The sequence below is a fragment of the Bos indicus genome, chromosome 18 (assembly GCF_029378745.1).
Source record: "Bos indicus isolate NIAB-ARS_2022 breed Sahiwal x Tharparkar chromosome 18, NIAB-ARS_B.indTharparkar_mat_pri_1.0, whole genome shotgun sequence".
NCBI classification, from domain to species: domain Eukaryota; kingdom Metazoa; phylum Chordata; class Mammalia; order Artiodactyla; family Bovidae; genus Bos; species Bos indicus.
Genome location: NC_091777.1, coordinates 54,884,524 through 54,912,085, shown reverse-complemented (window position 1 = coordinate 54,912,085; position 27,562 = coordinate 54,884,524). Strand labels below are relative to the sequence as shown.

At 54.3% G+C, this 27,562-nt stretch overlaps 1 protein-coding gene across 4 annotated transcripts; it reads right to left on the bottom strand.

Moving 5' to 3' along the window:
* DHX34 (DExH-box helicase 34) lies at positions 1 to 26,874 on the bottom strand. Of its 4 annotated transcripts, XM_070771339.1 has the most exons (18): positions 25,975 to 26,696; positions 25,090 to 25,136; positions 22,817 to 23,809; positions 21,538 to 21,849; positions 19,625 to 19,879; positions 17,112 to 17,214; positions 15,416 to 15,633; positions 11,586 to 11,760; positions 10,082 to 10,275; positions 9,328 to 9,429; positions 6,661 to 6,903; positions 6,293 to 6,466; positions 5,839 to 5,956; positions 3,619 to 3,725; positions 2,529 to 2,813; positions 1,298 to 1,474; positions 946 to 1,084; positions 1 to 267 (listed from the first exon to the last, which is right to left on the bottom strand). In XM_070771339.1, exons 3-18 carry the CDS (start codon positions 23,519 to 23,521, stop codon positions 134 to 136), a joined length of 3,441 nt encoding a protein of 1,146 aa, XP_070627440.1. In that variant the 5' UTR covers positions 23,522 to 23,809; positions 25,090 to 25,136; positions 25,975 to 26,696; the 3' UTR covers positions 1 to 133. The 4 variants fall into 4 exon arrangements, with proteins under 4 accessions (XP_070627440.1, XP_070627438.1, XP_070627439.1 ...); XM_070771337.1 differs by lacking the exons at positions 25,090 to 25,136; positions 25,975 to 26,696 and adding an exon at positions 26,754 to 26,873; XM_070771338.1 differs by having other exon boundaries at positions 25,090 to 26,696.
* Between the last annotated feature and the right edge of the window lie 688 nt (positions 26,875 to 27,562).

Below are 27,562 nucleotides of genomic sequence, written 5' to 3'. Positions count from 1 at the left end.
TCCATCCGTGAGAGTTTATTCACGTATTTATGCTCCCTCCACCTCGGGGCTGGGCCCAGACCACAGTTCCGAGCCTAGGCTGGGGGCGAGGGCGGCAGTCCTGGCCTTGGCCCTGGTCCGGGATGGGCTGGGTTCACACGTGCTGCCTCCGGTGCCGCAGGATTTCCGTGGGCGTGAACAGAAAGTCCTTCTGGCAGGCCTCGCAGTGGTAAGGCTTCTGCAGAGCAGATGCCTTCTGGGGGGGCTCGGGGGCAGCTTCCTCAGCCCCTAGGGGAGAGGAGAAGGGGGTTGGGGGCCGTGCTCCACTGCGTGCTCTCATTCCCACCCAAATTCCAGGAATCTCTGTGGCTCAGGCTCTCTCCTGGCCTCTGCAGAACTCCAGCTCTGCCTCCTCCGGGAAGCCTTCCCTGATTAATACACACACACAGAGGCAAGTCTTTACTCTGTGTCCCCACGGGGTGAGAGAGACAGAGAAAAACACAAGTGGAGACACAGAGACTGAAAGAGACAGAGAGAGCCCTGGAGTGGGACCACATGGCCCCGCAGCCATCTCCCCGTGAGCGCGTGTGTGTGGCGTGGGACGCACCAGAGCCGACTCTGCCCAGGTCTGCCCACTGTGGCGTCCTCTGGGTTACAACAGGATGGATGTGGCCGAGGCAGAGACGGCTCGGGGACAACAGAGAAAAAGAGAAACAGGCAGAGAGACAGAAAAGCAGAGGCGGGTCAGAGAGGCGGCAGCAGAGACCAGAGAGACAGACAGAGACACGCGAATGAGGTGGCTCCAGGCCCTCCGTGTCCCATGCTCTGGGTCTCAGTGACAGAGCCCATCGTGGCACCAGCCACCAGCCAGGCAGAGGGTTGAGGACACCCAGATGCATGGAAAGAACCCCAGGCTGGACGGACAGCTGGGCAGACACAGGCATCCGGGCCACGCCCCAGCCTCACCTGGGGGGCCGCCCTGCGGAGCCTCAGGGCAGGTGTTCTCATGGGCGATGCGCTCCAGGGGCGTCAGGGGCATGTGCAGGCCACAGTGCGGGCAGGTCCAGAAAGTGCGGAGACAGTCGCTGTACAGGTCCGCGTCGCTCTGTGACAGCGGGCTGTGTCAGGGCTTGGCTCCCTGCCCCACTCCCCACCACCAGCCTGGGACCTTCCCAGAAGCCCTCAGGGCTGGCAGGCCCTTTCTGAAACTGCATCTCTGGACTAAGCTGGAATGTGGTTGGGGGTGCCAGGGGGAATCTCTAAAATCTCACTCTCAGGGGCAGGAGGACGAGGGGCCAAGGTGCGCGTCTGTGCTCACCGTGAGGCAGTTGTAGGTAAGAAAGTCAGTGACTGCGTAGCCCCCTTTGGTGGGGTGGGGGGACGGGGTAGAGTTGCCAAAGAGGCCAGGGAGACTGGGGGCAGCTGTGATGGTCTGGGGTCCCACATAGAGGTTCTGGGCTTCCAGCCCTGTGAGCCGCCGGAGGCTGTAGGAAACCTGAGCAAAGAGAGACAGAAGATAGAGCAGACAGACTCTATCAGCAGACAGGAGACAGGTAGACATAATGGGAGCACCTGGATCCAGCTGTGCCTGAAGTACACCCCTGGACTTTTCAGTTAAGGAGGCCAATTGCTTAAGCCACTCACACCCTGGTTTAAGATACTCATGACCAAAGGCTTGTCTAGAACACTCCCTTACCTGCTCTCCTCAGGCCCCTTCCCTCCTCATCCTTGTGGGAACACATTCAGACCTCAAGTCCGACCCTCAAGTGTGGCCACCTTGCCCCTTCTCTGGCATGTCAGCCCATTCCCCTTTCTCTGGTCCTCTGGGTCCCACCACATCCATGTGTAGTAGAATCAGAAGCAATTCTCAACCCGCACACCACATAAAGAAGTGGGGGTTCGGTTCCAAGCATGCTCTCTGTCCAATTCTTCCCATCTGTCTTCCATGTACCTCACAGCTTCTTTCTCATATCTCGCATGCCCTTAACTGCTACCAAGGGGTAATCTGCACCCCAGATGCGGAGAAGGCAATGGCACCCTACTCCAGCGCTCTTGCCTGGAAAATCCCATGGACGGAGGAGCCTGGTGGGCTGCAGTCCATGGGATCTCAAAGAGTCAGACATGACTGAGCGACTTCACTTTCACTTTTCACTTTCCTGCATTGGAGAAGAAAATGGCAACCCACTCCAGTGTTCTTGCCTGGAGAGTCCCAGGGATGGCGGAGCCTGGTGGGCTGCCGTTTATGGGGTCGCACAGAGTCAGACACGACTAAAGTGACTTAGCAGCAGCAGCAGCACCCCAGATGCAGCAGGTATTAATACACATCTGTTGAATGAGGGCTGCAGGGGTTAAGGGGGTGGCTCCTGGGGTCAAATCTTGGGTTCACCCTTACCAGCTGTGTGACCTTGAGCCTGTCATCAACTTCTCTGGTTTGAAAACCCCCAAATGTGGGTGTCTCGATGAGCTGGAAGCCAGGGCCCTCCGGAGCCTTCATCCCTGTGGCTGACGGCCCCTCCAGCCAAGGGGGCAGGTGCACAGTAGGCGGGTACCTTGGATGTCATGAACTGCAGCAGCTCCCTGCTCAGGGCCGCCACCTCCTTGTGGTTGACAGGGGCTTCCTCCTCCTCCTCCTCTTCGTCCTCCAGCCGCCGCCGGGCCTGGTGGGCCAGCTGCCGGTCCAGGGCGCTTTCCCAGTGGGCCCGGAGCCGCAGGGAAGCTGCCAGGAGCCGGACAGCACTCTCAGTGTCTGCGAGCTGGAGCTCCAGCCAGCCATCGGCCACCAGGCGGGAGCAGTCACCATTGGTGTCCAGGGACCGGCTGAACAGCAGGAGGGACTGGAAGAGAGGGGGCAGCAGACAGGAAGCAGTGGACAGGCATCTTAGAGCGGCGCCCGCCTGCGTGGGCTCCTGCGCGCCCCCCATTCACCCAGCCCATCCTCAGTCCCCACCACCATCCGCTCCTGTCCTGTGATTGCAGTCGGCTCCTCGCTGGGCTCGCGGACTCTGCCCCATGTCAGTCCCTGATCCAGCTCTGCTCAGAACCCTCTGGTGGTGGGGAGGAGGGAGATCTGGTCTCACCTGCCACCCTGACCTCACCTCAGCCTCTCTCCCCCACCCTGACTCTGCTCCAGCTGTTCCCTGTTCACACCCTGCACGTGGTGCTCCAGGGCCTTTGCACTTGCTCTTCCCTCTGCCTAGGTCGCTCTTCCCCCAGAGAGCCCTACAGCCCTCCCACCTTCAGGCCTTTGCTGACTGCACCTTCTCAATGAGGCCCACCCAGATGGCCTAATTCCATGCTAGAACCTCTGCCCTCCCCAGTCCCTTTACCCTGTTCTTTTCGCGCTCTGCTTTATCATTCAGTGCTGCACTGCGTTTATGCTACTGCCCGCCCTTCCCAGCTAGATGTGAGCTCCGGGGGCGCAGGGACCGGGTCCCGCCTTGTGTGTCTTCCCCAAGCGCTGGCACCAGGCAGGCGCTCGGCCAGTAATGAATGGATACCAGGAGAAGGAGACAGCAGCCAGCCTGGGGGAAGATGGCTCCTCCAGGCCCACCCCCACCCCCGGGGGCCCCCTGCCCCGAGGAACACAGCCATGGCGCCCGGCAGTTGGGAGGGAGGCGGGGAGGCTGGGACGGGACCCACCTGTAGAGCGGGAATGCGGACACAGTTCACCAGGTATGGTTTGTTGGTCTCCAGGAGGGAGACGAAGGTGACAAGCTGGTGCTTGCTGCTCATCTTGTCCCTGTCATCTGAGAGGGTCAAGGGGACAGCTCAGCATCCTCTCCCCACCCCACCACCCCCAACACACACCCGTCAATCCCCCCAGGGGCGGTCTGTCCCCCTCCCACTATTCAAGTGAAGTGAAGTGTTAGTCACTACAGTTGTGTCTGACTCTTTGCGACCCCATGGACTGCTGCCCGCAAGGCTCCTCTGTCTGTGGGATTTCCCAGGCAAGAATACTGGAGTGAGTAGCCATGCCCTTCTCCAGGGGATCTTCCCGACCCAGGGATCAAACCCGGGTCTCCTGCACTGTAGGTAGATTCTTTACCATCTGAGCCACCAGGGACGCCCCATTCAAATAGCCACACAAAGAACATGCCTAAGGATAAAATGTCTGTGGCATGTTCTTAAACACTCCACCAAGCTGAATGTGATTTCGGCTATTCAGTGATATTAAGAATTGTTGCTAATTTTGTTAGGGCTGATGGATGACAGTACTGTGGTGATACAAAATAACAGTCCTTATGAATAGGATTTTTATTATCATTACTAACTGGTAAGATGTCTGGGACCTGCTTTAACATGCTCCAGCAAAGACAGGGGAAAAAATCAAGGAGACAGAATAAACAAGGATGGAAAATCCTGACAGCTGCAGCTGGGTAAGGTCACAGAGGGTTCATCACAGTCTCTCTACTTAAAAGATACCTGGAACTTCCCAAATGTTTTCAAAAAGGAGAAAAACGGGATTTTCTGGTGGCTCAGGGGTAAACAATCCACCTACCAAGGCAGGAGACATGGGTTTGATCTCTGATCCAGTAAGATCCCACGTGTCCGCAGAGCTACTAAGCCCATGTACCACAACTGCTGAGCCTGTACTCTAGAGGCTGGGAGCCGCAACGAAGCCTGCGCACCACAGCTAGAGAAAAGCCCGTGCAGCAACAAAGACCCAGCACAGCCAAAAATAAATAAAAAGGAGAAAACCAATGTACAGTAAGTCCCCTACATACAAACATTTGCAACATACGTTGCAAACTTTCAAAGATGAGAACATATTATAAACCTATTACAGTACTACATAACTGATTGTGTTAAATGGGTCCTAGCTGTGTTAAGACCTATAAACAAACAGGACTTAAGAACATGTTCTTGGAACGGAACTTGTTCATATGCAGGTGACTTACTGTAATAGGAAGAGGATAAATTGACTAGGAATTTACACAACTTAAAGATTAGAGGGACTTCCCTGGTGGTCCAGTGGCTAAAAGTCTGAGCTCCCAATACAGGAGGCCCGGGTTCGATCCCTGGTCAGGGAAATGGATCTCACACGGCCCAACTAAGAGTTCGAATGCCTCAACTAAGACCCAGTGCAGTCAAACAAATAAATAAACATTAAAAAAAAAAATGTCGTGTCGATGTATGGCAGAAACTAACATGATACTGTAAAGCAATCCTCCTTCATAAAGAATAAATACATTTTTTTTACAAAGAAAAAGATTAGCGAGAAAATTTCAAATTCTATCTTTGGTGTTTAAAATCATACACTTTATCTTGTGGGGTTAGTATTTGCCATTTTAACGCAGTGTGTTACTCTCTTTACAAACAAGAGAAGGATGAGTTGTGTTTCAGCGCTCAGACAAAGCACACATCGCTGAAGGTGTGAAGCCTGCACCCGGGGAAGGGCACCCCCTGCAGACCAGCCTGGCCTGAGTGCAGCCTCAGCAGAGGCCACCTTGTGGCCTGGATCCCACTGGAAGGTAGACCGAATGCAGCTGCCTGAACACTAGGGCTGGGGGCCCACCCGCCCTGAGAAGGACCAAGCCCCGAGGTTCACGGAGCTCCCTTGACTCCTCTCCTGGAAGGCGCTGCTCTAATGGCGCAAACCTCAGGCCTTGGGATGGGCTCCGGGCAGCCAGCACCACATGGGGAGGGCGAGGCTCGGCAGGGAGAGGGGTGGGCGCCCAAGGCCACCCAGCCAGGGGTGGCTCTTGGGACCTGCAAGCCTCAGGTCAGCAGCCCCAGGGAAGGCAGAGTGTGGGAGGTGAGAGGGGGTAATCCCCGACGGCAAGCAGCACCCCAAGATCACTGTGCCCCCCACACCCCCAGTGGCAGGCCTCTCCCCAGCCCCGCCTGGGCTCCTGGTACCTCGGCTCCCATCGCTGCCCCTGGCCGCCTGCTCCTGCGCGTGCAGCACCTCAGGGCTGTTGGTGAAGACGCAGGTGGGGTGCAGCACAACGCCCTGCTTGGTCTGGGTGTGGAAGATCTGGAGGAGTAGAAGGCGGATGCCAGGGGACGGAGGCTCAGACCTGCTCTTCCTGCTGCCAGGTTCCCTCCTCCTCATCTCAACGCAAAACTCCCTCCTCCAGGAAGCCCTCCCTGATTCCCTCCCATGCTGATCAGGTCCTCCTGTTCCCTCAGCTCCTGGGTCCCCATCCCACTCTGGGTCACTGTCTGGGCACGAGTCTCTCCCCTGCCCCCATCATTAGACTGCACCCCACAAGGACAGGGCCAGGGCTGCCTCAGTCACTGCTGTAACCCCAGCACAGAGCAGGCGCTGGGAAGGGATGACAGATGACAAGACACAGATGAGGAGACACACTTGGTCCGAGTCCTTCCGGCTGCTGTTAAACGGGTCGGGGACGGCGAGCTGCGGGTAGAGGCCCCGGCCGAGCACCAGCTTGAGCAGGGCCATCTGGTCCCGAGTCAGGGCCTGGGCCGAGCTGGCGGCCGCGTGCAGCTGCTCCAGATTGTGCCGGAGCTTAAACTTCACGTCCTGGGGGGAACACAGGGGGAGGTGGGTTCCTGAGGCCCTCCCCACTGCCCAAGGGGCTGGTACTGGAATCTGGGGATCCCAGGGGTCCGGTAGACACCTGTCCACGGAAACCCACCTCCTGAGATGAGGAGTCCCCGCTCTGATAAACGCCATCCCCACTGCCCCAGGCCCCAGACTGCCCCATGGCGCCCTACCTGGATGTCCACGCTGTCGCCAGCCCCCCGGGAGGCTGAGCCACCCCGGTCCTCGTCGCTGGACCAGCCGTCCTGGTCGTCCTGGACTCGCAGCACTTTGCGCTTGCGCCCCACGCCCTCCTCGTGCCGGCGCTTCAGCTGGTAGAGCGCCTGGCGCTCCCGCCGCCGCTGCAGCCGACTATAGCTGTCTCCCGGCTGCGGGGCCTGGGCCCCGGCCAGCAGCCCATGGTCCTCCAACAGCTCCTGGGGGCAGATGGAGCCCGAGTGAGGGACACGGTCAGGTGCACTCTGGGCCCAGATGCACTTTCCTGTTGGGGGCCTGCAGCTGGCTGGCACGTGACCTCACCCTTAGAGCCACCACTGTCCTCAAATGACAAACGGGGACCCTCCTGGGAACTCCCAGCTGGGGCTGAAAGGGGCTATATGAGAACCACTCTCTGGGAATTCCTTGGTGGTCCTAGGACTTGGCACTTTCACTGCCAGGGCCCAAATTCGATCCCTGGTCAGGGAACCAAAGACAACAACTCTTTACATGGTGCTGGGCACGTAACTGTTCTAGAAAAGAGAACTGTCTTCGTTGCTGGCCAACGGAACACCCAGGCTGAGGGACAGGAGGGAGGAGACCAGGCTGGGTGACCATTACCATTCAGGGTCCTCCCTGGGGGCTCAGGTCACACACCCTCTCCACCCAGCTGTCCCCGGGCTCTGGTTACATGCCCACCTGCCCCTCCAGGCCTGCACCAGCCCCATGAGGTTCCTACACTAAAATGCTTCTCGGAGTGTGGTACTTTGGCCAGTAGCAGCAGCAGCATCTGGGATCATCTGGAAAGTTGTCACAAATACTGGGGCTTCCCTGGTGGCTCAGTGGCAAAGAACCCGGCTGCCAAAACAAGAGACTCAGGTTCGATCCCTGGTCTGGGAAGGTCCCACATGCCTCGGAGCAAGCCTCTGCACCACAACTACTGAGCCTGCGCTCTAGAGCCCGAGAGCCTCAGTTACTGAGCCCATACACCCTAGATCCCATGCTCTGCAGCAAGAGAAGCCACTACAATGAGAGGTCTGCGCGCCGCAACTAGAGAGCAGCCCCCACTCGCCACAACTGGAGAAAAGCCCACGCAGCAACGAAGACCCTGCACAGTCAAAAATAAATAAATAAATAAAATTACTTAAAAAAAGAAATGCCAAGACCTGTGCCCCACCCAGAATGACTGAATCAGAATCTCCGAGGTGGGGGTGGGGGGCAGTGGGTGTGGAATCTAGAAATCATGGACCGTCCCCGTGATTCCAACGCCCCTGACAGACCTCCTGCCCACGCCTCCAGAAACAGCCTCCCAGGGACCCTACTGGATTGACCCTCTGTTTCCCATTGAGCCCCAACCAATGAGAAGAGACAGGATATCTGATGGGACAGAGAGAGTGAGAGAAGGAAAAGCACCCCCACTTACCTGTTCCTCAGCATCTGGGGCCCAACAAAGGTTGAACCACCACTCTTTAGAAAGTCAGAGACGTTGAGAGATGATGTCAAGTACGAAGGGGATGTGTGAACGTGGGGACCCATTAACGCACGGGAGGCCTTGGTGGTGACTGCGCACTGAGGTCTGCAGCCAAGGGGAACGGCTACCTCAGAGGCTGTTTTATTTTCATTCCGTGGCATGCCACACAACAGGGGGCTAGAATTCGCCAGCACCAGAGCTTTTTTGTGCTCGAAGGGAAAGATGCCCATGGAATATTAAGGACACAAACCACCTGCAGAACCGCATCTTAATAATAACAATAAAAATTGCAGGGCTTCCCTGGTGGTCCAGTGGTTACAAATCCACGGAGCAATGCAGGGGACATCAGCTCGCTCCCTGGTCCGGGAAGATCCCACACGCTGCAGAGTAACTAAGTCCAGCGCCACAGCTCCTGAAGCCCACCCACCCGAGAGCCTGTGCTCCACAAGTGAAGCCACGGCAGTGAGAGGCCCGAGCACCGCAACTAGAGAGCAGCCCCGCTCGCAGCAACTAGAGAAAGCCCGCACTCAGCAAGGAAGACCCAGCACAGCCCAAATAAATGAATAAAGTAGACATAAAGAAAATCTGCAACGTTTTAACTCATTTAGTCCTCACAGGAATGCTGGAGGTAGGGCTATTTTTTGCTTCCCCATTTTCTGAGGGAGAAGCTGAAGCCCTGAGAGGCCCAGTAACTTGCCCGTGGTTGAACTGCTAGCAAGCGGCAGAGCTCAGACTCAGTGCTGAGGTGTCCCGCTCCTGATGGTGCCTCCAAACACCACTAGGGAAGCCCACCCACCCGAAAGCCCACCCACCCTAGAGCCCATGCTCCACACCTCCCAGCACGCGGCCTGCGTGGCCACCTCAGCACCCCAGCTTGAGAACAAGGTTTTTTGTGAGGATGTGACTCGTGACGGCAGACCTTGTCCACCCCTCCAGGAAGCCCTCCTCGATTTTCACCTCTTTGCCCTGGCCCCACCCCACACTAGCCATGTGATGGTGGGGGAGGTGGGTGTGGGGAGGGGATCTGACGATGCTGTCAGAGAAGAAGAGATGCCACGCTGTGGAGAGTGTTCACGGATACTCTCCCTCTACCTCCTCCCACACCCATGTCCCAAGTCTGTTCCTGGCTGCCTTCCCCGGGGGGCCAGCCCCCACCCCTTCTCCCAGACCTCACCTTGAACTGGCGCCGCAGGTTGGCCATCTCGTATAGCCGGTGCTCCTCGATGCCCCGGTGGCGGCACCACTTGCGTGAGTTTCTGCCCCGTTCAGATTTCACCTGAGTGGAGGTCCAGACCCCAGGAGGTCAGGGCCTGACCAGCTGAGGAAAGGGGTGGGGGGTGCCGACCCACCACCCAGACAAGCCGCAACACCAGCCACTGGAAAGATGTGAGGCTGGCGGGAGCCCTCCCTCAGCGACACCTGCTCTCCTTCTTCTCAGCCCAATGCCTCCTCCTACAGGAAGTCCTCCCAGACTACACAGGGTCAGACAGCCCTCTGGGGCTCTCAGAGGCCCCTGGACTTCCCACTGCAGCCCATTCTGGGTGGTCACTGACCAGGGACAATCTGCCTCTCTGTGCTGGACTGGGAGTCCAGGAGGGCAGGGCCAGGTAAGTTTAGTCATCACCGGGTCCCTAGCACAGCTCAGGACAGGACCAGGCCTGGTCAGGGAACATGTGTTCAACACACAGATACCCCCTAAGGCATCTGAAAAGCCAGACAGTGCTGGCTTTAGTCAGTGCTTAGAGACCCCAGGCTCCCCTCAGCATGTGCTCGTCCCATGAAAAGTGGATTCGAGATTCTCCCCAGACAGGCCCCGTCCGCGGTGGCCTCAGGGGTCCTCCCTGGGGTGGAGGTGGGGTGCAAAGCCCGGACTCCGTGAGAACGACAGCCAGGCGGCTGGGGCAGAGGAAGGGCGCTGCCGAGCTCACCTGCACCCAGGTATTAAAGACGTTCAAGAGTGTGAAGGGGTCACCCTGGTCACTCTCCAGGGGCCGCCGCGTCGCCGCGCACTCGGGGTTGCTCTGGGCGCTGCGGGTGAAGGGCGTCTGGACGCTGAGGGCGGCGGCGATGGTGAGCACGGGCTCAGCCAGGTGGAACATGGAGCCCAGGATCAGCATCTTTCCTGGGGGTGGACCAGCGCTGAGCCTCCTGGGCGCCCGACGGCATTCCCCACTCCTCAGGGACCCCTGACCCACCCTCCACCTCACTCCCAGAGGGCCTCGGGAGCCAGAATCACACCCAGAATCAGCTCCCAGTGTGACGAAAGAGTGTTTCCACCTTCCAAGAGCTCAGTGACCTGACTCATCCTCACTGTTCCCCTGCCCACCTTTCCAGAAAGTTCCTGTTACGCAGCTAGCCTCGTAAGATAAAGATGGGCAGAAAAACAAGGCTGTCCCAGAACTCTTAGCTCTGTCACCTAAGGCAAGTCCCTCCATCTCTCGGTGCCTCTGTTTCTCCATCTGTGAAATGGGCTAACAGCAGTGTCTACGTGCTATGAGCATGAACTGTTTCACCTGTGAAGCACTGGGCGCTTACTGGCACGGAGGAAGACCAGTGATGAGCCAGCTGGGCCCAGCACCGCGTCATCTGTGCCTCCTGCCCTGCAGGGCCCGGGGACCGACGGTGCCAGCCTGGCTGGGGCGTGCCTCCCTGGCGAGCTAGTGATGCACTTTCTCTGAGCCTTGTTTTCCTCATCTGTACAATAGGACGCCTGGAGGTCCTACCCTCACCAAATGAAGATGAAATAAGGGCCACAGAGTCTTCCACACTGGCATACAGTAAAGGCTCACAGAACGTTCTTTCTCAGAGGCGATTCTCTCTGCACTAGCCCTGTCCTCTTCTAACACAAACAGAAATAACCACTTCCACGGCTGTGGGTGGCCCTCAGGGTACCCAGCCTGCTGCTCATAGCTGCTCTAGCATGTCACAATGATGGGGACTTTAACGTTGACAAGGGCAGCAAGCTCCCTTGAGCACCACGCTTGGGAAATGATGCCCCAGGTGGCAAAGCTCAGCTGGGACTATTCTCTGGGCCGTAGATGGTTAATTGGTAGATACAGAATGTCCTGAATCAGGAGAATTGGGCAAGATGAAGATGAATATGCCTCGGTTAGCAAGCTCCTTGGGAGGGGCTGGGATGACTCAGGGATGAGTAAGAGGAAGAGGCTGGCAGTTTTGACATCCTTATAACCACAGGAAAGCGGGTACCAGGGTGACGCTGGGGCTGGGCTGGGCACAGGAAAGAAGCATCTGTTTTGTTTACTGCTGTAACCCTGGTGCTAGAACTGTGTGTGGCACAGAGGACTTGTGAATGAGTGGACAGGGCCTAGAGACAGAACACCCTTGCCTCCAGGTAACTCAGAGAGTGAGCATCGTCCCACACCCATTTTCAGGATCCTCAGTGATTACCCCCAGGGTGGCGGTGGTCCTCACCAATCACGACGTCCACTGGCAGCTGCGCCAGCAGGGACCCAATGGGGGTGAGGGCCTCTGAGCTGTCCAGCGCACCCTGGTCCCGGAGGTAGAGGATGGCTGTCTCCAAGCTGGTTGGTGGTGGGGGCTCGATGAACGGGAAGGTTCGGGGGTCCCCCACACTCATGCTCTTCATCTGGAATGACAGTCAACCCCCCCCCTCAGGAATGGGGAACACAGGAGCCACTGGGGAACACTGGGGGACTCGGGGATCACAAACCTGTGACACTTTAAAACGCCCAGAGGGAGGGGACATACGTATACCTAGGGCTGATTCATGTTGGCATATGGCAGAAATCAACACAGTATTGTGAAGCAATCATCCTCCAATTAAAAATAAATAAATAAATTGTAAAAATACATGCAATGTCGAGGCCCATTGTATAGAAGTGGACAAGGCGGGCCATTATCTGTGTGTCCACCAAGCAGCTCTTCTCCCAGACCCCGGCCACAGAACAAGCACACGATCTAAGCTGGACCACTTGAGGTTTCTCAGCCCCTGGTCACAGCAACTGACAAAGGGCTGAGCATGTGACCTGAGCTGGGCCAATCAGAATCCTTCCCTGGGACTTTGCAACCTGGAGCTGAGAGAGGAGCTCCTGCACCCATTCTGGTTCTGAGGGGCCAGGGTGGAAGCCCAGAGCAGCTGAGGTTGTTTTTCCCACTGCCTGGATATCAGCCAATCCACAGCAGACGGAGAAACCCTTTATTTTTCCTAAGCCCCACCTCCCCCAACATGGACTCACAAATCCATAAAATCCCCTATTTTGAATACAACAGCTTCAGTCGGGTTTCTTTCGCTTTCAACAACAGCATCCTGATTAGTTCAGTGGCACAGAGGGGCTCGTGGGGAGGAAGAGGTGAAATGTGTACCCATCACCAGACCTGGCACGGCTCAGGGGAAACAGCACCCCTCTGGTGAGGGGATGAAGGTAAGGCTGGCATGGTGGCTCACATGACTCTGAGAAAGGACAAAGCTCAGAGAGCTGGGGGCTCAGCCAAAGTCTCTGGGTGAAGTGACTTCTCCCCTGGCCCTGATCTGGAGGCCACCAGAAGTTGCAGGCCATCCAGCCCTCAACCAGCCATCCCACCGTCCTCCCTGGTTACCGAGCCCTGGTGCTCTGGCAGACCACTGACACTTGTCAAAAGACCTTCAAATTAGGAGGTCTGGGTGGGGGGATAAAGCACGGATGATTTTGACCTTTTAGGCACTCCAGTGATTCCAACATGTAACTGGGACTGCAAATCATTGCTCTGATCCAGTCAGGCAATGCCCTCCCTTCCTCCTGGACAATTACAGATCAATTACAGGTCACAGAGTGGACACCTGACCCAGTTCCACCAACAAGGCAGGATGGGAGACCGGCCAGGGTGTCTGGAAAAGTTCCCATGGCCTTAAAAAAACAAGACCCACAGGGGCCTCCCTAGTGGCTCAGTGGTAAAGAACCTGACTGCCAATGCAGGAGACACTGGCTCGATCCCTGGTCCGGGAAGATCCCACCTGCCCCAGAGCAACTAAGCCACGACGACTGAGCCTGCGCTCTAGAGCCCGGGAGCCCCAACTACTGACGCCGAGAGCCCTACAGCCCTTGCTCTGCAACGAGAGAAGCCACTGCAAGAAGCCCCAGCACCACAACGAGAGAAAAGCTCATGCCGCAACAAAGACCTGGCACAGCCAAAAATAAAAATAAAATTATTTAAAAAAAAATGAGACCCACAAAGAAGGGCAGTTCATTGCTTCTGCTGCCAAACAGGTAAAGGAGGAGGAGGTGCCACCTGTGGCTACCAAAGTGAAGGTGCATTCATGAGGCAGGCTCTGGAGCCTGAGAGCCTCAGATGAGTCCAGGCTCTGCCCCTTGCCAGGAGTGCCACACGGATCAAGGTATCTTACCTCTCTGTGCATCCTTTTTCTCATCCATAAATTGGAAGAAGCTTACTTACTACACAGAGGTTGTGTGACGATCAAAACAGTCATATATATGACTTAGAACAGAGCCCAGCACATGAGAAATACGAGGTGAAATTATTTTCTATCATGGTCATCATCATCATCACTGTTATTAGGAGAGCTGCTGCTAAGCTGAGGTTGGAAAGCTAGAAAAAACCCTGGTGGTCCAGTGGTTAAGACTCTGAGCTTCCACTGCAGGGGCTGTGCTGCGCTTAGTCGCTCAGCCATGTCCGACTTTTTGTGAACCCATGGACTGTAGCCCGCCAGGCTCCTCTGTCCATGAGGATTCTCCAGGCAAGAATACTGGAGTGGGTTGCCATGCCCTCCTCCAGGGGACCTTCAAAACCCAGGGATCAAACTCAGGTGTCCTGCACTGCAGGTGGATTCTTTACTGTCTCAGCCACCAGGGAAGCCAAAAAATACTGGAATGAGTAGGCTATCCCTTCTCCAGGGGATCTTCCTGGCCCAGGAATCGAACCAGGGTCTCCTGCATTGCAGGTGGGTTCTTTACCAACTGAGCCACCAGGGAAGCCTCCATTGCAGGGGGTACAAGTCCACTCCCTGGTTGGGGAGCTAAGACTCCACATGCCACGAGGCACAGCCCCAAAATAAAAATTATAAATAAATACATAAATTAAAAAAATAAAACCTGGTCCTGCATGACATCACCAATCTATTTAAACAACCAAGGCTGTAACCTCCTTATTTCAAGACTTCTCATTATGTGAAATTTTGTTCAAGCCAATATTTTTCAAACAGCAGGTTATATGAGTCAGGAACTCCAAGAAGTGGGTCAGAACTGGCACTTTTTCCAAAGGAAATCAAACAAATACAGACCCATCAGTGTGCATCACCCTTAGGAAGGGGGCTGGTTCAAGTCACTTGAGCCCATGGCACATGCCGCCCACTGTCCTTCTCTGCTTCTTCCTGAGCACAGGACTACACTTCCCAGCCTCCCCTGCAGTGAGACAGGGCCGTGAGTTCTCACCGGGGTGAGTGGAAGGGAGGCACATCACTTGCGGACCCACCCTCACCCTCCCAAACCCAAGTCCCACGCTCTGTCCCCCTCACAGGCTGATACAAATGATGAAGGCCCTGGAGGGATGATGGAGCCACAAGAGGGAAAAGGCCTGGGTTTCTGAATAAGGGTTTCCCCAGTGGCTCAGCTGTAAAGAATCCACCTGCCAGTGTAGGAGACGCAGGTTCAATCCCTGGGTTGGGAAGATCCCCTGGAGAAGGAAGTGGGAACCCTCTCCAGTATTCTTGCCTCAGAAATCCCATGGACAGAGGAGCCTGGCGGGCTACAGTCCACAGGGTAGCAAGAGTCAGACATGACTTAGTGACTAAACACCTCTGAATAAAGGAAACTGCTTTATTTAATAATAATATTTAATAATATTCCTTTATTAATAGGAATAAAGGAAACCAATCCAAGGACTGACATTCTGCTGTGTTGGCTGTTATGTAAGTGGGTCTATTCATCACAGCAGCCTAGTCTAAGCAAAACTAACTACTGAGATACAAGCCATGACATAGAGCATATTGAGAAACCCCAGTTTTAAAAACCACTTCCTAAAAAAAAGTAAAAAGCCACTTCCTCGTGGGTTTTCTGTTACAGCTGAAAACATTCTGCTTGAGTCACCAGTTTCTTCCCATGACCCTGTGGACTGGGGGGGGACAGTTCCCACCCCATAGTGGGATCTGACATTTGGAAGGAATGAGTTCCCCTCTGTGGCGTGGCCCACCCTCCCCTTCCTGACCCTGAAACCCTGTCTAAATATCTCCTGGATTCCTCTCTGGCACCAGCACTCAGGATTCAGCCTCCTCTCCGCCCCTGCATTACCTGAAGCACCAATGCATCCAGGGCGACCCTCCGAATCTCCGGGACCGGGTAGGGGGCGAAGGCATCATAGTCCGATTCAGCATAGAGGCGGAAGCAGACGCCGGGGCCCGTGCGGCCCGCCCGGCCCTTACGCTGCTCGGCACTGGCCTGACTGATCCAGAACTCCTGCAGCCGCTGCAGTTTGGCCTGTGGGTCGTAGCTCATCTCCTTCACCTTCCCTGGGCGGGCAGAAGGGGAGCGGGAAGGGAAGGGAAGGTGTGTGCAGGACCCATGTGGGCCCTCCACGTGCCTGGGCCTCGACCAACACCTCACTTAGGACTCTTCTAGTAACACTATCCCAGGGCTTAGTTTGGGCCCCACTCTACCATTCTGTTAATGTATTCTTCAGTTTCTTCATTCATGCATCTTTTCATTTACTTCTTCATGCCTTTCTTTATTCAGAGATTCAGTCATCCAACAAATTTTATTAATACCTACTAGGTGCCAGGCTTCCCTGATGGCTTAGATGGTAAAGAATCCACCTGCAATGCAGGAGACCTGGGTTGGGAAGATCCCCTGGAGGAGGGCATGGCAACCCACTCCAATATTCTTGCCTGGAGAATCCCCATGAACAGAGGAGCCTGGAGGGCTACAGTCCAAGCGGCTGCAAAGAGTCAGACACGACTGAGCGACTAAGCACACACACACAGGTGCCAGGCACTGGACTATGAAGTAGGGACACAGCTGTGAACAAAACAAAGTCCCTTCGTTCACGGGGCTGAACAAAACACCAGATTTCATCAGTTCAAGACCACGCTTTTTTCATACTTTTTTGTCTCTCAAAATGGAATGCACCTTAAAATTAGTGACATGTCATTGATTAACAGACAGCATTTTCTAACAGTACATAAAATTATGTGTGTGTTAGTCGCTACTCAAGCCCAATTCTTTGCAACCCCATGGACTGAAGCCCACCAGGGTCCTATCTATAGGATTTCCCAGGCAAGGATACTAGAGTGGTTTGCCATTTCCTTTTCTCATCAATGGTACCAGATTCAATACAGTAAGGTAACTGCTAACATTTACTGAGCATTTGTTCACCCTGTACCAGGTACTGGCCTCAGCCCCCAAGCGTATTAAGTCTTCTAATCCTCACAACCTGAAGGAGGTGCTATTATTACTTTATTATTTATTATTATTATTTACAAGTGAACAAAATGACCCACTGAGATTGTCAGACCTTGGTCACACAGCCAGCAAGGTACCTGGCCAGGCTGGTTCCAGTGTCTCCTCACCACTAAGCTATGCTGACTTTTCAGAAAAGAGTCTAGCTGGGATATAAAATATAATGCCCCACACTATGAAGAAAAATAAAGCCTCATGAGGGAGGTGACAGTGAAAGGAGATCACTTAGATAACGTGGACAAGGTGGGCTTCTCTACTGGGGAGACATTTGCACAGGTCCTGAAATGAGGTGAGGGAGTGAGCCGTGTGGATATCTGGGGGAAAGACAGCTCTCAGCAGAGACAACAGTAAGTGCAAAGGCCCTGAGGCAGGGGCAAGCTTGGACGGCCTGAACGAGACTAAGATGCCACCACTCTCCACAGCCCCAAACACTACCAACCTCCCTGCCTCTGTGTGAGCTCCCTCACTACACACGCACATCTCCAACCCCACACCTCACCAGGTCCTGGGGGAAGCCAGGGGGCACCCTTACCAGAATCCACCACGAAGCGGATCCCGTCAATGGTGACTGAGGTCTCAGCGATGTTGGTGGAGAGGATGCATTTCCGGACTCCAGGGGGGGCCACGTCGAATACCTGGGGGGCGGTAAAGAGGTGGCCTTGGGGCCTTGTCTTTGTCCTACCCCACCCAGGCTCTTTGCACAACTAACATGGCACTCACTGACCCCTGTGTCTGGGGGCCTCGTGGATCTCCCATGGGACCTCAGTCATACGTCTCAAACAGCCTAAGCACCTTCTACCAAACCCTTTCCTCCTTGGGCCCCCATCTCCTCATCTACTGCATCACTGGGGACAGAACCTGGGCCATTTTGGGTGTTCATCTCTCCTCACCCATCCAGCCACAGCCGATCCCCTTGAAAATCCCCAAAGCCACAGCCCCTGCCTCAGTCCATGCCTATTCTTTCCCACCCAGATCCCGCTCCAGCTTCCTCCCTGGTCTCTGGTCTCACCCCTCCCATCCAGCCTTCACATGCAACAGAGGGATCTGCTAAAGCAAACAGAACTGCCCGCCACCTTGCTCAGAACCCTCCCAAGATCCCCCCGTGCCCTCAGGACAAAGTCCAGGCCTGCAGTGGGTCTTCCAGGCCCCTGGTGGTCTACCCTGTGCACCTCCCTGGTCCCATGACTTCCCCCTCACAATCTGGACCCAGCCACTCTGCGTGTAGTTTCCCAGCTGCCCTGTCTTTCTCTCACCCCAGGCCCTTTGCACAAGCCCTTCTCATGGACCCAAAAGACAGTCAGGCACAGTGGTTAAGAGTGGTTAAGAGTCAGCAACTACAGCCTGTGTGCCAAATCCACTCTGTGACCTGTTTTTGTGAATCAAACTTAACAGAGCACAGCCTCACCTGGTGAGTCTACAGCTGCTTTGTAGCAGGGTAGTTGTGACAAAGACCACATGCCCATAAAACCTGAAGATTCCACCCTCTTCACAGAAAGTCTGCCAACAGATGGTTCGGAGCATGGGCTCTGATACCAAATTACCAAGTTCTACAGCCTGGCTCTGCCAGTCACGTGACTCTGCCTGAGTGCCTATGCCTCAGTTTCTGCAGCTGTCAAATGGGGACACAGGACCCGGCAGACAGGGTGGTTCAGACACTGCCCAGCACAAAACAAGTGCCCCACACACTTTAGCTGGCACATGCGTTTTCCTGCCCCCCGTCCCAGAATGGGGCTTTCTCAGGTCTCCATTTGCAAAGTCCCTTCCCCAGGGAGCCTTTCCTGAATCCACCAAGACTCTGCTCTCAGAATATCCGAGGCTTTCCTCTACTACTTGTAGAATCGTTGATTACATGCCCATCCGGCCCCCAGCAGACCAGCAGCTTGAGGGGAAGCCCCCACCGTGTCCCAAAGGGGCCCCCTGGTGCAAGAGAAGCACTAGGAAGCGCTCAAATGTTATTTCTTCCTTTTCTTTCTTCTTTTTTTTTTTTTTTAACTTTTTGGCTGTGTTTTGGTTTTGTTTTTTACTTTTACGGCTGCACCCCACAGCATGTGGGCTCTTGGTTCCCCAACCAGGGGTGGAACCTGTGTCCCCTGCAGTGGAAGCATGGAGCCTTAACCTCGGGACCCAACCACCAGGGAGGTCCCTCAAAGGTTATTTCTTTAATCACTAAACAACCACATGTGACCTGAAGGGACTCTCCTGGAGGTGATTATGGCAGGCAGCCTCCAGGATGGCCGGGGCAGTCTTACCTCGCGGGATTCACAGCCTCACCTGGTACTGTTCCTTTGAACAGGGCAGAGGTGATGGTTTGTGATTTCCACAGCTACCTCATAAAAGATGCTATGGCTTCTACTTTGGTCTTTTGGGAAGAGCTGGCCATCACATTGTGAGAACTCCCAAGTAGCCCCCTAGAAAGGCCCCCCAACCAAGAGCCAGCCATGTGAGTGAGTGCTCCATCTCAGAAGAGAATCCTCCAGCCCCAGTCAAGCCTTCAAATGACAGCAGCCCCAGCTGACACCTGACCACGACTCATGAGAGACCCTGAGCCAGGACCATCCAGCTAAGCTCCTCCCAGATTCCTGACCAACAGACACCACGTAAGACGTGTAAGACAATGACTGTAACAGTGGCCATGCTCTAGCTCCTGGGGTGATTTGTTAGACCGACAGTGACCCAGAGACCTGTCCCCCAGCACCCTTCCATTCCAAGCAGGCAGTCTCTTCACCTTTCCCCACACCTGACTCCCAGATTGCTCCGTCCAGGCCTTTGCTCAAGCTAGTTCCCCCAACCTGGACTGCCTTCCTTCCTCTTCCTTTACTCAAAATTCTCCTGTCTGCCAAAGCCCAGCCCCAGTGCCCCCCACCTCATCAGGAAGCTCGCCCCGCAACATCCTCCCCCAGCTGAAAGATGTGAGTGGCCCCTCTCTGCAGCCCACAGCCCAGGGTCGTGGGGTGGCCTCAGTCCTGTGTCAGCCACCCCAGCCCCTCCTCCTGGGCTACGCAGCGAGGCACCCCCTGCCCCGCTCCACCCGGCTACACTCCGCACCTTGTCCTGGTCGGCCACAGAGAGGGCGCTGTGCAGCGGCAGCACCACCCAGCGCTGGGTGTGGCTGGCATAGGCCTGGGCGGGCTCGAGCACGGCGCTGATCTCCGCCATGCCGCTGAGGAACACCAGGAGGTCGCCCCGCTCCTCGGGGGGGTACTTATTGTCGATGGCTTCCAGCACCCTGAGGAAGGGCCTCGGGTCCAGCTTCTCTGACTTGGACGTGGTTGGCTCAGCCTCCTGCGGCTGGTACACGACCTGCGAGGAGACGGCCCCAGGCAGGAGCAGACCTGGTCACTCCAGGTGACCAGGGGGTGGGGAGGCCACAGGCTGATGGAGAGGACAGACCAGCCAGGCAGCAGACAGAGGACAAACTGTCTCAAATATTCAGCTTGAAGAGGATGTGAGAAAAGGACAAAGTATCAAGGTAACTGGGAAGTTTCTGGGGTACTGGTAATGTTTCATGCCTTTTAACCTAGATACTGGCTCCATTCAAGTATTTTTAAAAATTTTTTCTTGTGATAAAAACTAAAAAATTTTTTTTATTTATTTGGCTGTGCCAGGTCTTAGTTGCGGCATGTGGGATCTAGTTCCCTGACCAGGGATCGAACACGGCTCCCCAGCATTGGGAGCTCAGAGTCTTAGCCACTGGACCGCCAGGGAAGTCCCCGTTGAGACATTTAATTCGTGAAAATTAATTGAGCTATACACTTGTGATACACATAAATCTTTTGTAGTTGGAGTATAACTCCAACAATGACAAAATTTTAAGGGGTGGAGTCGGAATTGAAACCCTCAAAATCACTTCTCTGAAAGCACCCTCTCTGTTTTTAATGACTACTTAGAAGACAGATTGATGGGCACTGAGATCCAGAAACCACAAGGAACGCTGCATTTCCTGCCGTGAGGAGCCTCAGAGCTGTTATCAAGCCATGGCCCCAAAGAACAAGAGGAAGGAGCGGTTATCAAACCATAAAGGAGAGGACTGTGCGGAGAGGCGTCCTGGAAGGAGCTTCGAGGTTTAGCCCACTGCAGACCTCGAGGGAAGGGGCGGCCTCTCCTTTTCCACTGGCCAAGGAGAAGCTGGGTGGAGGGGGGGTCCGTTAGTGCCTGCCGGGGCAGACAGGAAGGTAGGGAAGGGCACAGGAGATCTGGAAGGGCAAACAGAAGCTACCTGGCCCAGTGCCACATCTATCTGTGAGCAGGATTTAAGTCCTGGCCCTGCCACTTCTGAGGGATGCTGATAAACACCCTGAAGGGCACAACCAAGAATTATCCAGCCCAAAATACCAACTGTGCTGAGTCTGAGAAACCCTGCCCTGTGAGATGGTAAAGCGATGAGAAAGGAGGAGCCTGGGTCCCTGAATGACCATGTGCAACAGAATTGCTCATCAATCTGGACCAGCCTGGACAAGTTGGTTCTCTTCTGTTAGATAAGAAAAATTTCTGTGTTATTTGAGCCTTTAAATTTTGGGCTCTCCTCTAACAAGCAGTTAGCACTCTCCCTAGGACACTGCAAATGCCCAGAAAATAGCAGCTTCCCTGGTGGTACAGTGGATAAGAATCTGCCTGTCCATGCAGGGGACATGGGTTCAGTCCCTGGTCCAGGATGATCCCACGTGCCACGGAGCCACTAAGTCCATGCGCCTCAGCTACTGAGTCCGAGCTGTAGAGCCTGTGCTCCGCAACAAGAGAAGCCTCGCAATGAGAAGCTCATGCAATGCTGCAACAGTGCAGCAGCCACAAAATAAATACAGAAAAACTTTAAAAAGAGAGAGAAGGTCATTAATTAAAGAGATGGGGAACAGAGAAGGAGAGAAGCGAAGCAACATGTCCAGGTTGGCCAGGGACCGGGTGGGGAGTCTGGGGCTTGGGGGGTGGGGTGGGGGGCGGCGGGAGGTGTGGGCAGCACTGACCGTGATGGGGAAGAGCCGCCCCGGCACCTGCACCACGGGGGCGTTGCCGAAGTAGCTGGAGAAGAGCGAGATGTTGATGGTGGCCGACATGAGGACAACCTTGAGGTCAGGCCGCTGGGGCAGCAGGCGCTGGAGGACCCCCAGGAGGAAGTCGTTGTGGAGGTGCCGCTCATGCACCTCGTCCACGATCAGCACCTGGTACTGGGGCAGGCTGGGCTCCCGCTGCATCTGCCGGAGGAGCAGCCCCACCGTCAGGAACACGATCTTCGTGGCCGCCGAGCGCGTGCTCTCGAAACGAATCTGGTAGCCAACCTGGGGGTGGGGGGTGGGAGGGGGTGGTCAGAGAGGACACTGGGCCTGTCCTGTAGCCTCTGACCCTCCCCATATCAAAAACCTGAGCAAGTGTCCCACATTAGAGCCCGGAGACCAACAGGCTTGGGTTCGAATGTCACCTCTGCCACTTAGTGCTGCCGACTTTGGGCAATTCCATCCCAGAGACATATTTTTTCCTTCTAGATGCCCTGAGAATTACATGCGCTAATGCACATGAAGTATTTGGCATGGAGCCTGATGTATGATACTAATTAATTACAATAGTAACGATTAACCTTTCTCTGAGTCCCTTCTAAGTACCAGGAACTACTTTAAATCTTTATGTATATCAACTCATTTCATCCTCACAACCACCACACAATGTAAGCACTATTATTACCCTCATCTCACAGATGGAGAAACTGAAGCCAGTCATCCAAAGTAAACAGGCTAAAAAATGTTATTGAAAGGAAACATATCTTAACCCTTACCTCACATCGTACACACCTCGATTTCAGATGTGTTTCTCTAGTCGGGGCACTTAGGCTTAGTTGCCCCATAGCATGTGGGATCTTAGTTCCCTGACCCTGATAGAACCCAAGTCCCCTGCGTTGGAAGGTGGATTCTGAACCACTGGACTGCCAGGGAAGTCTCAATAACAATTTTTAAGTGGTCGAGCCAGGATTAGAACCCTAGATATCATTAGTAAGAAACATCCTCATTCTTTTTTTTCTGACTGCCTAGAGAAAGACTGATAAACATTTAGGCATTTCCAATTTTTTTTACAGTACTAAACTGGCTACCGTTAGCGCCTTTGTCATTTGGACCATATCCAGGCCAATCTATAAAAAAATTTCTAGGAGAAGCATTGCCAGGTAGAAGGGTAGTGTTTTCGTAACTTCACTGATATTAACTTATCCCGTGAGGTTATGTGAGAAAACCTGGAAGCCTGTTCTGCCCCACTCACCTGTGAGCCGTACTGACTGAGGCTCTCGAAGCCAACGCGCTTGGCCAGTGAGATGCAGGCGATTCGCCGGGGCTGGGTGCAGGCCACGTGACTGCAGCCGGCGGCCAGCAGGTACTGGGGCACCTGGGTGGACTTGCCGCAGCCCGTGTCGCCCGCCACCACCACCACCTGGTGCTCCTTCAGCATCTGCAGGATGCGGTGCCCGTACTGGGCAATGGGCAGTGCCGCCCGCTCCCGCTGCAGTTTGGCCAGTCGCCCAAACGCCTGCTTCTGGCAGAAGTCCAGGTAGTGCAACAGGGCTTGGCGGAACTCGGACACTCTCTCCGGGGGCAGGCGCCTGCCCGGCCCCCGAGAGTCCCGAGCGTCCGGGCCGAGGACGGAGAGGTTGATGCGGTAGCGAGGGTCGTAGGCGCGAGGCAAGTCGGCCAGTGCTGGGTGGCTGTGCTTGGGCTGCCTGGCATCTTTCTCCTCCTTCCTGGTGGTCTTGAGATTCTGGAACCTCTGCAAGCGTTCAAAGAATGTCCAAAACTTCTGACACTCCTCAGAACCCTGCCGGATATAATCCTCATCGCCAAAGAAGGCATCCTCAAAGAGGCGCCGTGTCTCGGGACAATTCCAGTTCCATTTCTCTGGGGCCGCTTCAGGACTGGGAGCCCGGGGTCGGTCCCAGGGACCCCTGCCCTCCCTTGTTCTGGGAGGCGGCATGCCGTGGCCAATCCCAGGGCTGTCACAAAACCGGCCTCAGTTCTGAGCCCCTAGACCAAATATTCTCGGACATTCCCCACTTGCTGCAGTGAGAGGCCAGTGCCGGCAAGAAGGCAGCACTTTCTCCTCCAAGAGCTAATCTCCTCTTCAGTGGTGCTACAGGATCGACACAGGAGTTGGCAGAGCAAATGGCCTGCGGCCTGGGTCAGGCTGGTGACGCACAGGGCACCTCACGACTCCTGTGGTGACCTCTGGGATGGACACAAGTTCATCCTGGGGCTGCAGGCCCTGGATGTTTGCGGGAAAAAACAGAAGACAGTCATTTATTAGACACATTTACTGACAGCCTGCTGTTCTGCAAGCACTGGACTAGGGGAAGGGACAGCAATGGGTAAGACCACACTGAGCGCCCACAGGGGGTCCTGCCACCAGACTCTTGACAATCCAGAGATGGGGGCAGCAAGAAAGGAAGCCCGGGGGCTGCAGGAGCCTTCCTTGACCATGCCTGGGAGTCAGGGAAGGATCCCCAAGAAGGGGATTTTGGACCTGAAGGAATGTAGGTCACATGGCCAGCCAACAGCAGAACTTGGTCATGAGACACAACATGAGAGGCGTGGTCTACTGAGTTTCAGGATCCCCGGAAACCCTCTGGAATTCAGTGCCTGATTTTGCAAGTGTTGCATGGTTTGTTTTTGCCTGCCTGGCACTTCCCGCTTTTTTTTTTTTTTTTTTTCCTGAAAAACAAATGCACTCTCCTTGGGAGAGTAGCCCTTCTTGAAATCTACATGGTTTCCACTGCCTATAAGTCCGAGAACTCCTATTGATTGGGCAAGTGACAAAGGCCTGGCCAATCATGGTATCCCACTCCCCCTTTAACCAGTGACTGGTCTGAGGAGTAGACATGTGACCCAAGGAGAGGCAGTCAGGGCCCTTCCCAGGAATTTACACTAGGCTGTTAGCACAGAAAAGCTTATCTACTGTTGGCTAAGCAAGGATGATATAAGCAGGGAGCTCTTTGTAGCACGTCTTAAATAGTCTTTTCCTAGAAATCTTTCCTACAGAAAAGACTGCATGTGGGCACAAGGAGGCACACACAAGGATGGTCACCAAGCAACCACAAGGACAGAAGTGGAAGAGGGACAGGGGAGAAGCTTGGCAACGCCATTCAGTGCTTGAGTTCCTTCCAAAAGTCCATTTCACCGCTAAGTCCATTTGCTTAAGGCCTGGTTTCTTAGCTGCGTAAACTCCTAACCAATGAAGCACATCCCCTTGTATATGCTATTTTCTGGAGCGAAGCCCATCACTCAGATTCTTAAAGGAGTTTATGATCTTCAAAGGGTCCTAAGGGACTTCCCCTGCAGTCAAGTGGTTGAGCCTCCATGTTTCCAATGCAGGGAGCGCAGGTTCGACTCCTGACCCAGGAACTAAAAATCCCACATGCCGTGTAGCATAGCCAAAACAACAAAAAAAATTAATGAAAAAAAATTGACAAAAGGGTCCCGAGCCTTCCATGGTAAAGACTTCACAGTCAGGTAGATCTGAATTTCAGCCTCAGCTTTATCATTTACCAGATAGGCGTCCACGTGCAAATTAACTCCTCTGAGGTTTTCTTCATCTGAAAAATGGGAACAATCCCCATCTCAAAACACTGCAACGTTTATTACCTAGCCTGACACAGAGAAGCGAAACAGTAACTGACATACAAGCCCAGTGCTTTCTCTCCATGATGACTGACAGAGAAAACAGTGCGAGGAACCACAGGCATACAACCTGGAAAGAATTTTACACTCAAAAGGTCACAGTTCCCCTTGGTTTATTAGCAATGCTTTCTCCTCCTCAGCCTTCAGTCTCTAAGGGCCATCACAGAACAGAGTTCAGAGGTTCTATCTCTAGTCTCAGAGAGACCCAGACCAACCCTGGGAGTTATCAGAGCCAGTTAAGGGTTTATCAAAGCCAGGCAAGAGCCAGTTGAAGAACCTGTGGACTGGCAGAGCTGTACCCATAAAAGAGTAGCTTTGTGGGGAGTGCCCACCACTTCCTGGTAAGCACGTGGGCTGGGTGATACCATAGCACCTTCAGAGGGAATTTCTTTTCTAGCAGGGAACAAAAAGGAAAAGGCCTTGAAAATGCTGCCATGCTGGGCCAGTGAGTCTCAGAAAAAGACAGGGACAATGAAACGGAGGGGAGCATTCCTCCCAGGCTGCTAACTGCCTTACGTATGTATGTGGGCCAGAATGAGGGCATCCTTATGGCTCTCAAGGTGTCTAGTCTTAGGCTATCTTTTGGACTTCTTGGCTTGACTAGTTTCTCTCTTACTGTGCCTCTGACCATCTCTTGGCCTGTACTTCCTAGGCTCAAGGCTTTTAGAGATTTTCTCTACTTCCCCATCTCTCTTCTCTGGCTCTCCATCTTCAGGTCTCTTTTTTCTGGTCCATCTTGCTCACCACCCTTACCTCTCTTCCCTCTCCTTGACTGGTCCCAACTCTTCATTTCTCTGATTCTCTCCCACCCTGATCTGTTTTTCCCTCTGATTTTCTCTCCAACTGTCTTTCTCCATTTGACTCCACTCCTCCTCTTCAGTTTTTCATCTCTTATTTTGTTTGAATTTTGTATGTGTGTGTGTGACTCTCCGTTTTCTTCTCTCTCCATCACTGACTCTCCATTTCTCCATCTAAAATTCTGTCACCTAGTTTGAAGCTCTAATAATAGCCAACATTTACTTAGGGCTGACACAAATCAGACACTACATCACTCATATATAGTTATATGCATACATATACATCACACACACAAATATGTACACTTTTCTCAAAACTCTAGTTTCCACTCTCATCGTTCTACGTTTCTTTCCATCTCCCAAGTGCACGGTGCGATCACACTTCTCTCGTGGACCCTGTGAGCCTCTCTCCGTCGGATCCATTAGTCTCTCGCCCTCGATCTCTCCAGTTTTCAGCTTCTCTCCTCGTCTCAACCTCCCCGTCTCTCAGTCCCTCAGTTTCTCGAAACTCCTTTTTGTGCCTCCATTTCTTTCAACCTCTCTGACCCTCAGTTCTCTTAGCAACGCTCAGGCTCCATCTCTATCTGCTTCTCCCGGCTGCCCGGCTTCCTCCAACACCTTGCCTCATCTCGGGGTCTCCCCGTTCCCCTCAGCCCGCTCCCAAGCTGTTCCCGATCCCGATCGAGCTCCAGTCGCCGCCACCACCGCCCCACGCAGCCGCCCCGCCCCCCTCACCTCGCTACCCGCCGAGATCGCCTCAACTTCCGGTCCCCAGGACCGCTCACGCGCCCGAAGCCGGTCCTGCGCCTGCGCACGCCATTCTCACGGCCCAGCCCAGCCCCCGAGGCGGAAAGAGGAGCCAATGAGCAGCTGCGAGAGCCCAAGGCTCACTGTGCGCCTGCGTACAGAATGATCAGGCCCCGCCTCGCTTTGGGCGGAGCTTCGGGTGACGCTGCGCCCTCTGGGGGCCAGTGGAGGCGTGACGGTGGCAAATTGGTCTATCCTGCCTCTGAACAGCTAATTGTATCTGTGGGTCGCCCGGACGCAGGGGTTTAGCCAAAATAGGACGCTGGCCTGAGCCCAGACACTATCAAAACACCCCCCCGTGATTTAGTTATTATTATTAATGTATTAATTATTAATACGTTGATGTGTTCAGTTCCGTTCAGTTGCTCAGTCGTTGGCCTACTCTTTGCGACCCCATGAGCAGCACGCCAGTCTTCCCTGTCCATCACCAACTCCCGGAGCTTGCTCAAACTCATGTCCATCGAGTCAGTTATGCCAGCCAACCATCTTGTCCTCTGTCGTCCCCTTCTCCTCCTGCCTTCAATCTTTCCCAGCATCAGGGTCTTTACATTGATGTATTACAATTCACAATCATTAATGTAATCTATTCATGTATAATTCACCCTATCAGCTCATTAATGAATAATACAATTCAACTTCCAAGCTTTCTGTCTTGAAGGTCCTAGATTCTCCAGAGACAAACACAGGGATTAGATAGTCGGTGAATGTTGAATGAGTGACTACTTGAAGGAGAAAAG

Coding starts and splice junctions, on each gene's coding strand:
- DHX34 (XM_070771337.1), bottom strand. CDS start 23,521: ATGCCGCCTCCCAGAACAAGGGAGGGCAGGGGTCCCTGGGACCGACCC. Junction 6,467..6,660: donor GCGACAGCGTGGACATCCAG/GTAGGGCGCCAT, acceptor TGTTCCCCCCAG/GACGTGAAGTTTAAGCTCCG. Junction 1,085..1,297: donor TTACCTACAACTGCCTCACG/GTGAGCACAGAC, acceptor CCGCTGTCACAG/AGCGACGCGGACCTGTACAG.